General features: G+C 41.2%; 1 protein-coding gene across 1 annotated transcript in view; it reads left to right on the forward strand.

Moving 5' to 3' along the window:
• Positions 1–566: 566 nt before the first annotated feature.
• Positions 567–12,519, forward strand: part of LOC308098605 (uncharacterized protein) — a gene marked incomplete at its 5' end in the record, with an annotated part of 41,703 nt that continues 29,750 nt past the window's right edge. The window contains 6 exons of the mRNA XM_080447015.1: positions 567–711; positions 817–1,164; positions 2,528–2,644; positions 3,235–3,462; positions 10,268–10,792; positions 11,961–12,485. Coding sequence (XP_080303141.1) covers positions 567–711; positions 817–1,164; positions 2,528–2,644; positions 3,235–3,462; positions 10,268–10,792; positions 11,961–12,485 — 1,888 coding nt within the window. The remainder of the gene's footprint in view (positions 712–816; positions 1,165–2,527; positions 2,645–3,234; positions 3,463–10,267; positions 10,793–11,960; positions 12,486–12,519) is intronic.

A 12,519-nucleotide genomic window follows, 5' to 3' on the forward strand; every position in this document is an offset into this window, starting at 1 on the left:
AGAACTAACTGGTTTTAACAACAGTAGGAAAGAAGCCCAAATAAGCAACTACAAACAAGCCCAAAAACCCTCAACCTGCAACTACCAATTATTTACAAGCAACTTTACAGAAAAACAAGCCCAAAGTTGCTTATAATAAGCAGACATGGCAACACTGACCATTACAGTCATTGGTTCGTTCGTCTCTACTGATAGTGCCAGGGCCTAACTCTGTCTAGGTTGTTTTTGTCCAAATGCTAACCAAAGCATATGTCCTCTGTAGTTATAAGATTGGCAACATACTGTAACTGTCTGGACTCGAGTGTAAACATGTTGTTATAACCTAAATCTAAATCTGGGTTATGGTAACCCACTTCAGTTCGAGACTAATCAATCTCTCAAGACAGAGCTTTCTTTTCTTTTTTTTACCGAATAGGTTCCCAGATTGGTTCATGACAAGTATAACAAAACACATGTTGTTTATATCAATATTATATTATTAGTGATGTATCATCATTTTATACAATATACTCTCTTGTATATTGTGTGTGCAGAAGCTGATTTGTATGAAGAGAAATACTGAAAAAATGAAAACTGGCCTCGATGACGAACTGGTCTGGCTGGAGCAACAGGGACCACGGCACATTCGACTGTTCTGGGAATGTGTATTTAAGGAGAGCATCCTCAACAACTACTCGAAACTACTAATGCTACGGAACAGCCTCATGAATGGTCAGTTCGGTCTACATGATGATAATAAAAAACTGATGATGATGATAATAATGATAGTATATGATGTTATTTGCTTCATAATACTTATCATCTCCTCATCTTTAGTGAGTGAAAAGAAACGAGGGAAAAAGCAGAGGAAGAGGCAGAGAACTGGAAGTATACCTGGTGAGGAGGTGAAGAGTGAAACAAAACAAGGGAAAAAGCAGAGGAAGAGGCAGAGAACTGGAAGTATACCTGGTGAGGAGGTGAAGAGTGAAACAAAACAAGGGGAAAAGCAGAGGAAGAGGCAGAGAACTGGAAGTATACCTGGTGAGGAGGTGAAGAGTGAAACAAAACTAGGGAAAAAGCAGAGGAAGAGGCAGAGAACTGGAAGTATACCTGGTGAGGGGGAACAGCCAGGAACATCTGCGTCATCCACTCCAGGACAGAGGAAGAGGAAGAAGCCAACCTATAGTAAATACACTCCTTGCTCATTACACTATAACACACTCACTGCTATGATACCATTACAGGATCATTTACTGTATTATTACACTATAACACACTCACTGCTATAATACCATTGTAGGATGATGTACTGTAGCAGAGGAAGCAGCTAACAATTATGTTCTTAGTGATAAGTTGAATAATTGTGAAGCCAGCTTGTTTATTTTGTAGGCTATTTATTAATGAATGTATTTTTAAATGTATTCAATTCAATTCAATCTTTATTTCAGACTCAAGGTCCATATCACAAACAGAATGACAAAAACACAATGATAAATATAATTAAAAAGCAAAAAAACAAGAAAAATATGAAATCAGTCCAACTGCTCACAGTCTGTAGAGGCTGTTGTTTGTATTAACAAATCAACTTGAACATTTTTTTCACCTTTTTTAAAAAAATAATCAACTAAATCAATTAGTCTGATTAACCACTCAAGCCTTATTTTATACTTTTTCGTACAACGGTATCATGCAGACATACGAAAATAACTGGTGCGACGTGTCGTGAGCCTGTAATTCTGCTACTTTATGTATTTTTTATAATTGATTAAATTGATTAGTTTGATTTACTGTTGCACCCCTATACTATAGGCATTCTTTGTTTTACTTGGCTACTAAGAACCCAGAAGGGGGTGGTCACAGTCACATGGTCAGATATAGTATATCACAGTCACATGGTCAGATATAGTATATCACAGTCACATGGTCAGATATAGCTGAGACATGGATATGAAGAATATACTCCAAAGAAAGTAATACATTCCAAATGTATCAGCCAGGAAGAAAACATAGCATAAGTTAATATGCTTGTGCATTTGTGAACTTGAATGTAGAATCTTTGCACCGTGTGTAGGCTACTGGTCTTACATTTACATAGAAGCTGGTTGTACCACCCACAATTGTAAACAACCAACAACACATTTGTATATACTGTACACTCAAAACATTGTCACTGTCCGGGTCTGTATGATTCTACTAAAAGGAACCTAAACTTGAATGATTTAACTTTAAAATACCTTTGGAGTGACTTTAACATCTAATCAGGCTTTTGTGTGCACCCATGGACAGTTTTTAAATTGCTTGATTTAGTATTTGGATATTTAATATTCATTTTATCAGACACGTCCCCTTCCAATAAAAACCCATTGTAACTTAAAACTCAATTTTGACCATGTTAGACTCATTGAAAACACACATCCTTGTTTCTGGTGACTGATGCTGTCCTTCCGAGTAGATGTTTTAAAGTGAAATACCCCTTTAATATCAAGTGTAAGCCTGGGTCCAGTTCCAGGGCAAGAAAATGTAAACCCCTCTTGCGTTCATTGTCCAGGTTCACCTCTGAAGAAGGGAGATAAGAAGGACATCTGGAATTTGGCCTTCTATAAGGTCCAGATCCCAGTCAGTGGGGACAAAGAGGGGATTCTGAACAGAGCCAAGCTGGATAAAAGTAAGCAATGGTGTTGAATATTTGATATGAAATATTCATTCATATTATGTCTGTTTCCTTCTATACACTTAACAATACTAGACGTTCAGAAACCCAAGGCCTGACATTTTCTGAAATTCAACAAAGATAAGAGGATGAGCAATCGTGAATGTTTGATGTGACGAGTACCATCCATATACAGGACTTTCAGAAAACTAAGATCTGATGCAATCTCACATTTGACGAAAATAGCTAATTTTAAGTGGTTAAGACTAGTGCTGCACAATTAATTGAAAAAAGATCGTGATCTCGATTCAGACACCTATGCAATCTCGATTTTAAATTATGGTGATTTTTTTCCCCATTTTTTTTGTTTTTGTTTTTTTGTTGTTTTTTACCTTTTTTTTTACTTAATATTTTTATATTTACAAGAGAATCGTGTGAGAATCGTGATCTCAATTCTTATGGAGGAAAATCGTGATTCACATTTGAGCAAGAATCGTGCAGCACTAGTTAAGACTGATGAAAACTGATGATGATGATGATGATGATGATAATGATAGTACTACATGATGTTATTTGCTTCATACTTATCATCTCCTCATCTGTAGTGAGTGAAAGGAAACGAGGGAAAAAGCAGAGGAAGAGGCAGAGAACTGGAAGTACACCTGGTGAGGAGGAAGAGGAGGAGGAGGAGGAGGAGGAGGGGAGTGAAAGGAAACCAGGGAAAAGGCAGAGGAAGAGGCAGAGCACTGGAAGTAAACCTGGTGAGGAGGAACCGCCAGGAACATCTTCGTCATCCACCCCAGGACAGAGGAAGAGGAAGAAGCCAACCTATAGTAAATACACTCCTTGCCCATTACACTATAACACACTCACTGCTATGATACCATTATAGGATGATGTACTGTATTATTACACTATAACACACTCACTGCTATGATACCATTATAGGATGATGTACTGTATTATTACACTATAACACACTCACCGCTATGATACCATTATAGGATGATGTACTGTATTATTACACTATAACACACTCACTGCTATGATACCATTATAGGATGATGTACTGTATTATTACACTATAATACACTCACCGCTATGATACCATTATAGGATGATGTACTGTATTATTACACTATAATACACTCACTGCTATGATACCATTATAGGATGATGTACTGTATTATTACACTATAATGCACTCACTGCTATGATACCATTATAGGATGATGTACTGTATTATTACACTATAATACACTCACCGCTATGATACCATTATAGGATGATGTACTGTATTATTACACTATAACACACTCACTGCTATGATACCATTATAGGATGATGTACTGTATTATTACACTATAATACACTCACCGCTATGATACCATTATAGGATGATGTACTGTATTATTACACTATAACACACTCACTGCTATGATACCATTAAAGGATGATGTACTGTAGCAGAGGAAGCAGCTAACAATTATTTTCTTAGTGATAAGTTGAATAATTGTAAAGCCAGCATGTTTATTTTGTAGGCTTTTTATTAGGGCCCGAGCACTGCACAGTAGTGCGAAGCCCTATTGAAACTGTAATTAGGGCCCGAGCACTGCACAGTAGTGCGAAGCCCTATTGAAACTGTAATTAGGGCCCGAGCACTGCACAGTAGTGCGAAGCCCTATTGAAACTGCAATGATTATTCTTATTAGGGTTTATATTCTAATCGTGATCAGAGCTTCCGAGTCCCAAATTGCTTAAGCCTCTGTGTTCCTATTGGCTGGGCTTTAAACAACCATTACTCCACTTCCCATTATCGAAAACCTACGAAACTTGCTAGGCACACTTAGACGGCCAATAGGGACAGTGTAACTGCCACAGGTTCAACAAATGTCCACGCCTCATACTGATGTCTTTTATGGGTTTTTATTTCCACAACTCTCCAAACTCCTCCAACAGTAAACTCCACAAGACACCGTGAAAACTATGAAAAGAATAAAACATACGTTTGTTCAGTTGAATCCATAATCATTATGAAACAGTCTTCTGATTAGTGAGTCCACACAGGTGCATCCAATTGTCATGTTACATTGAAATCTCTCAAACAAAGTTTACATTTGCACATTTTGATAACACACATCAGATACATCACAAATCAATGAAAGGCACAACTACAGTGAGCATTTACCGTGTGCGCCTCTTGAACCTTGTGCAGAACTATAGCAATTGTATCTCTCTCTCTGGAGTTTCTCAAGACGTGACCTCTCTGTGTCAACTCTGCTTGCTTCTGACTTGATGACAAGCTTCACTCTGACCATGTGACTCTGCCCAAATTACCGTAACCCTCTGACAATGGGCACATCATTTTTACCTTAAATCTTGTACTATATAAACCCTTTTAATATAGTTATTGTAACTTTTAATACTATTTATTGTAACTTTTAGTACTATTTATTCATAATTAAATGAATCTTTTTAACCCAGTGTGAACATGAAATTTACATAAACAAACATGTTTACAATTATAACTGAAACCACTGTCTCTCCATCTGGGACAGTTACACTCCCACCAAATTACTGTAATTCTTTAGTGTACATATTCCAGTAATTTATTTAACCAAACTTTTAACTCTCAGGTCAAGACTTTTAACCCTTTTTCTCACAGTAAGATGAAATACACCAATTTTTACTCCACACAGGTAAGTATGTACAGGTTAGTTCACTTAGAACCCATTTTCATTGTTTCCTAACAACACAACTAACTTAGGAAAATGACCATTAATCAATACCCTTTGGCACATTTCTAGGAAGGGAAATAGGACCTCTAGTCAGTGGGTCAAACACAGAGGCTACAGTAGTGAGTATTTTGCTCTGTGTTACTGATTTCTCATTTGTATCTTTATCTGCATGTATTTGCAGATTTTGCACTTTACGTTTCCTTTCCACTTCAGGTTCTGGTACCACTTTGTAAGTGCAGTGGGTCTCTTCCTTTGAGGCTTCCATCTCCTCTTCCAGACTGAGTGCTGTGGAACTTGTCTCTTCTGTCTCAAGCTCTTTATCTCTGCTGTTCTCTATGTCTCCATTGTCCTCTGTTTTGAGGGCTCTGCTGACAGGAGCTGGTGTCATTGGCAGAAGTTCTTTGACAGATATATGATGACACAGACCAGTCAAATCTGTTGACTTTACTTTCTGTGGTGCGCTGCCAACTATGCTCCAGCCCAAGTCCGTCTTTATAGCATATGGCTCGTCATCACCTCCAGTGATAACTCTCCGTGGCGCTAATGCTTTAGAGCAGTCGTACCCTATTAGTAACCCCACCTTGACATCAATCAGCCCTGACATTTCGTATGCTATGCCATCCAAATGCTTCCATCTTCTGGCTGTCTCTGCGGTAGGAATTTGTGAACGCTCATGTGGGATAAAATCCCTGGTGTAGGCAGGTGGCAAGTCAACATAACTGTCTAAGTCAAGTCCTCTAACTCTTAGCCCACTAACTCTCTCACTCTTAACGCTGGAGTCTTTTCCCATCATAGTAGTTAGCTTTAACTTGACTGGTTCCATACCTGCCCCAATTTTCTCACACACTTCCTTGTCTACAAAGGTGTTGCTACTCTGGGTGTCTAATAGGGCATACACTAGGGTCTGTGTTTTAGGGGTGGTGGTCGAGGAAAGCCATACAGGCACTATCATGGATGTGCTCCCACCATCACCTGTGTTTACACAGCAAGTAAGGGAAGAGGTACTTTCTTCTACTTGCTCAACCTGAGAAGATGATCTTTCTCCAACAGGACGGTCTTCATGAAGGGGTGTCGGATGAGATTTCTGGCATATGTTGCAAGTAGCTTTTTTCTTGCAGTCCTTTGAAATGTGTCCCTTTCTTAGACAGCCAAAACATAGGTTATTGTCAAATACAAACTTTTTCTTGTCCTCAACAGACTTGTCACTGAATGTCTTGCATTTGTAGATGAAGTGGCTCTCTCCACAGCATGTACATTTGACTGTGTTTGAGGATGCTGAGGGAGGTTCTACTTCCTCGTCTCCAGAAGCCTCCCCTGAGCTGCTATCCTCTGCACTGTGTGTTTTTGCCACTGTTTTTGGCTTGTCTCTGGTGCTCACGTTTGTGACAAACACATTTGCCTTTGGGCGCGTCATGTCTCTAGATTGCCTCTCTTCAGTATGCTTCAGCGCATGGAAAGAGGTTATTGGATTGCACGCAATATATGCTTCTTGTGCAATATACTCAGCAAATTCTTTAAAACTAGGGTAATCTTCATTTTCTTTTAGGCATTTTGAGACTATGCGATTCCATCGAGAGGTAACCCAGTCAGGGAGTTTTTGAAGCATCTCTTGATTACTTTCACAGTCGTTCAACACTTGAAGCCCCTTTACATGTGGCATGGCATTGCTGCAAGCTTTAAGAAAATCACCGAACTGTCTTAGTTTAAATGACTCTCGAGAACCAATCTTTGGCCAGTTCTTCAGCTTATCTCTGAAGGCACGCTGGATTATGAAGGGGTGACCATAACGCTCATTCAGTGCCTCCCATGCCTGACCGTAGGCTTCCTCATCCTTTCTGAAGAAGCTTCCTTCCAACACAGATCGTGCCTCTCCACTGACATATTTTTGTAGGTAAAAGAGCCTGTCTGCTGTATTTGTGCATCGGCGCTCAATTAATGCTTTGAAGCTCACGCTCCACTCTAGGAAGTTCAGTGGGTCGCCTGTGAAGACGGAGGGCTCAGGTGCAGGCAGTCTGGTAAGCACCATTGTGTCATAAAGGGCTTGTACTAATGACACTTCGTTGTTAGTACTGTTTGATTGTACATTGTCCTTATATGTTCTTTCACCTTTTATCTCTTTCTTGAGTACTGCATGAGGAATGATCGCTTTACTGCGAACTGATTTCTCATCACAGCCCTCACCTAAGTCAGCTTCAGAGTATGCCTTAAGCTTGGCAGTTAGTACTTGAATATCCCTCTGATTTTCTAGCTTTTTAAGCTCTGCAGCCATAGTTTGTTGCTGTGCGGCCATATCTGCTGCCATAAGTTGTTGCTGCGCTGCCATAGCTTGTTTTTGTGCAGCAATAACATCCTCCATCTGCATTTCTACTTGTTTGGCAGCCAATTCTGCTGCATAATCTGCAATTTTTGCTGAGACACTTGGGTGATCTGATCCATATTTTGAGTGTTGGGAAGTCCCTGCTATGGACTGGGCGTATTCTTTGTTAAACACCATATTGAGTCTTGCTCTTTCTGCGTCTGGATCAAACTCTTCCATTCCATTTTCACTCAAACGTATTTTCATCAGCCTCATCAGGTCATTTGTTAGGTCTACGCAGCCATCTATTTTCCGCCTAATATCCGGAGACGGAGCTGATAATGTTCTCATACTATTATACACATCTTCCAATTGTTTCTCTAACCCTTCAACATTGTCCATCATCTCAGCCAAATTCAGGTCAGAGCACTCAAGTTTCAGGTTTGCACGTGCAACTCTAACGTTGTCTTTCCAATGTCCATACAATGAGTTGAATTTACTCTCCATTTTAGAAATCTCTTGTTGCTTCAGCTCCTGCATTTTTGGAGTGAACCTTTTCTCTCTAGTGGATTTCCGTGTTTGATCTTGCTTTGGCGTGGAGGTAAGCTCCTTTTGTGACACTTGGAGTATTTGTATTTCAGCATGAATTTCACCTATGTGTGTCTCCAGTCTTTCTCTTTCTTCTTTATCATTTTCTGTTTCTAGTTGTTCTTTCAATTTGTCATATTCTTTTTGAAGAGACTTAATTTCCTTCTCATCACCTTGTGGTTTTTCACCGTCAGCAGGCATAATTCTGTTGTATGCTGTGCTGTACTTAACATCAACTTATTGTAAAAGGTGCACATAAACCTCGAGTGCAAACCAAAAACCCAATACTGTATAGCTTATTCAAAAATAAACATTGTGTGTACTCTTTGGTTACAGCAACTTTCAATTATCAAATGACAAGTTACTGTCAAAACACGATAAGCATAGCTATGCAACCTTAATACAGCAAAATAACAAGTTACAATGTTTGTATACAATCTTCTCTTTTTTTTTTTTTCTCTCTTTTTTTTTCCTTTTAACTTTTGTATCTTATCAACTCTTCTTCATGTGTTGCACTGTCAAACCTTGACGTCTGGGATGACGATGTAATCCTGCACTCTCTTAGTTGCAGCGATGTGATGAAAACAGTCACGCGCACAAAAGCCTCTTGCAGAGCTGCAGTGTACACTGGGCAACGCTGCCCTCCGTGGGTGACACTGCGGTACTGCAGCTTCAGTTGTTCAAAGCAGACTGTTCCTCTCCTCTCTGTCGGACATTTCACCAAACGTTAGAGCTCTGTCACTCCTTTTACTACCACGTCCACGTTGGTGTGTTCCGTTCCCTCTGGGACCACGCTGGCTTGACGTTCTCTCTTGGGGGACCACGCTGGGCGTTACGTTTTCACTGTAACTGCCACAGGTTCAACAAATGTCCACGCCTCATACTGATGTCTTTTATGGGTTTTTATTTCCACAACTCTCCAAACTCCTCCAACAGTAAACTCCACAAGACACCGTGAAAACTATGAAAAGAATAAAACATACGTTTGTTCAGTTGAATCCATAATCATTATGAAACAGTCTTCTGATTAGTGAGTCCACACAGGTGCATCCAATTGTCATGTTACATTGAAATCTCTCAAACAAAGTTTACATTTGCACATTTTGATAACACACATCAGATACATCACAAATCAATGAAAGGCACAACTACAGTGAGCATTTACCGTGTGCGCCTCTTGAACCTTGTGCAGAACTATAGCAATTGTATCTCTCTCTCTGGAGTTTCTCAAGACGTGACCTCTCTGTGTCAACTCTGCTTGCTTCTGACTTGATGACAAGCTTCACTCTGACCATGTGACTCTGCCCAAATTACCGTAACCCTCTGACAATGGGCACATCATTTTTACCTTAAATCTTGTACTATATAAACCCTTTTAATATAGTTATTGTAACTTTTAATACTATTTATTGTAACTTTTAGTACTATTTATTCATAATTAAATGAATCTTTTTAACCCAGTGTGAACATGAAATTTACATAAACAAACATGTTTACAATTATAACTGAAACCACTGTCTCTCCATCTGGGACAGTTACAGTCTGTAATTGCTTAAGCTATGTAGCCTTACTAGCCTAACCTTTCAGCTGATTGCCATACAGACCGTGGACAGAGCTGCAAGGGCCCGTTCATCGCTGCTTGCAGCTTTATTTAGAATTTTATTTGTGTCTATGTTTATTGCTGATATTACATTTCGTTTGCATGATTAAACTTTAAGTAAACAGCACTTTTACACTGCACTGTCCATTGTCAAGTTCATTCCCAATTATGACACTTTTTCAGTACGTTATTTATTTTTTGTGATATTACTTTTTAGATTCAGATTTGTATTACTAAACATACATTATCCACTTAAACTCTCTATATATTTCGGCTATTTGAAAATAGCCGATCTACAAACTCACAACGCGTCGTTGTGAGCCTGTATATCTGATATTTTCAAAAGATTTTTATACATTTTGAAAACTTGAAATGGGACATTCTGCCTAATGAGTACTTCTACTTTTGGAACACAGGAGAGGTTGGAGGGAGGATGGATTCTGACGCTGTGCCGAAGGTAGAAAAGAATGAGGCTCCTCCGGAGTTTGACGACGACTACCTGAGGGAAGCGGAGAAGAACCTGACCAAAGAGGAGAGATGGAGTCGCCGACTGGAGAGCTTGGCTCTGAAAGAGAAAGGCAACGGTCGGTTCAAAGCCGCGGAGCACCGGGAGGCCGAGCGCTCCTACACGGAGGCGTTGGGCGTATGCCCGGTGTGCTTCAGCAGCGACAGGGCGGTTCTGTTCTCCAACCGGGCGGCCGCACGCGTCCACCTGGATCTGAAGGACCAGGCCATCGCTGACTGGTCCAGAGCCGTAGAGCTGAACCCGGACTACGTGCGGGCTATCCTGAGGAGGGCCGAGCTCTACGAGAAGACGGACAAGCTGGACGAGGCTCTGCGAGACTACAAGACGGTCCTGGAGAAAGAGCCGGGACAGAACGCAGCCAGGGAGGCCTGCGTGAGGCTGCCGCGGCAGATCCACGACAGGGACGAGAAGATGGGTAAGCTGAAGGACCTGGGCGACATGTTCCTACGGCTGTTTGATAGTTCCTATTTTTTGCCATACCTTTTGAACAGTTTGTCACACAGACTTGTGAGTCGCATCACTTGATTCGGTTGAGAGTCCTTATCCTTCATTGGAGTTACATAACCCCACCATGATATGTCTTTAGTAAAACATGATACTATTCATTCTTTTAATTCATGATAAATTAGGGTATGTATCTAGGGCCTCTAACAGCCATAACTCCGGTTCCCAGCATCGAACACCTACAAAACTTTGTAGGTACACTTAGATGGACAATAGGGACAGGCTGAAATTGCTTAAGCCCTGCCCCATCTGTGTTCCTATTGGCTGGGCTTTAAACAGCCATAACTCCGGATCCCAGCATCGAACACCTTCAAAACATCCTAGGTACACTTAGACGGCCAATAGGGACAGGCTGAAATTGCTTAAGCCCCGCCCCCTCTGTGTTCCTATTGGCTGGGCTTTAAACAGCCATAACTCCGGTTCCCAGTATCAAAAACCTACAAAACATCCTAGGTAAACTTAGACGGCCAATACGGACAGGCTGAAATTGCTTAAGCCCCGCCCCCTCTGTGTTACTATTGGCTGGGCTTTAAACAGCCATTACTCGACTTCCCATTATCGAAAACCTACGAAACTTGCTAGGCACACTTAGACGGCCAATAGGGACAGGATGTAATTGCTTAAACTACGTCGCCTAACCTTTCAGCTGATTGCCATACAGACTTATATCGTGGACAGAGCTGCGAGGGCCCGTTCATCGCTGCTTGCAGCTTTATTTAGAATTTTATTTGTGTCTATGTTTATTGCTGATATTACATTTCGTTTGCATGATTAAACTTTAAGTAAACAGCACTTTTACACTGCACTGTCCATTGTCAAGTTCATTCCCAATTATGACACTTTTTCAGTACGTTATTTATTTTTTGTGATATTACTTTTTAGATTCAGATTTGTATTACTAAACATACATTATTCACTTAAACTCTCTATATATTTCGGCTATTTGAAAATAGCCGATCTACAAGCTCACGAAGCGTCGTTGTGAGCCTATATCTGATATTTTCAAAAGATTTTTATACATTTTGAAAACTTGAAACGGGACATTCTGCCTAATGAGTACTTTTACTTTTGGAACACAGGAGAGGTTGGAGTAAGGATGGATTCTGACGCTGTGCCGAAGGTAGAAAAGAACGAGGCTCCTCCGGAGTTTGACGACGACTACCTGAGGGAAGCGGAGAAGAACCTGACCAAAGAGGAGAGATGGAGTCGCCGACTGGAGAGCTTGGCTCTGAAAGAGAAAGGCAACGGTCGGTTCAAAGCCGCAGAGCACCGGGAGGCCGAACGCTCCTACACGGAGGCGTTGGCCGTATGCCCGGTGTGCTTCAGCAGCGACAGGGCGGTTCTGTTCTCCAACCGGGCAGCCTCACGCGTCCACCTGGATCTGAAGGACCAGGCCATCGCTGACTGGTCCAGAGCCGTAGAGCTGAACCCAGACTACGTGCGGGCTATCCTGAGGAGGGCCGAGCTCTACGAGAAGACGGACAAGCTGGACGAGGCTCTGCGAGACTACAAGACGGTCCTGGAGAAAGAGCCGGGACAGAACGCAGCCAGGGAGGCCTGCGTGAGGCTGCCGCGGCAGATCCACGACAGGGACGAGAAGATGGGTAAGCTGAAGGACCTGGGCGACATGTTCCTACG

Source organism: Gymnoscopelus braueri (assembly GCF_963280865.1).
Source record: "Gymnoscopelus braueri genome assembly, chromosome: 13".
Classification (NCBI taxonomy): Eukaryota; Metazoa; Chordata; class Actinopteri; order Myctophiformes; family Myctophidae; genus Gymnoscopelus; species Gymnoscopelus braueri.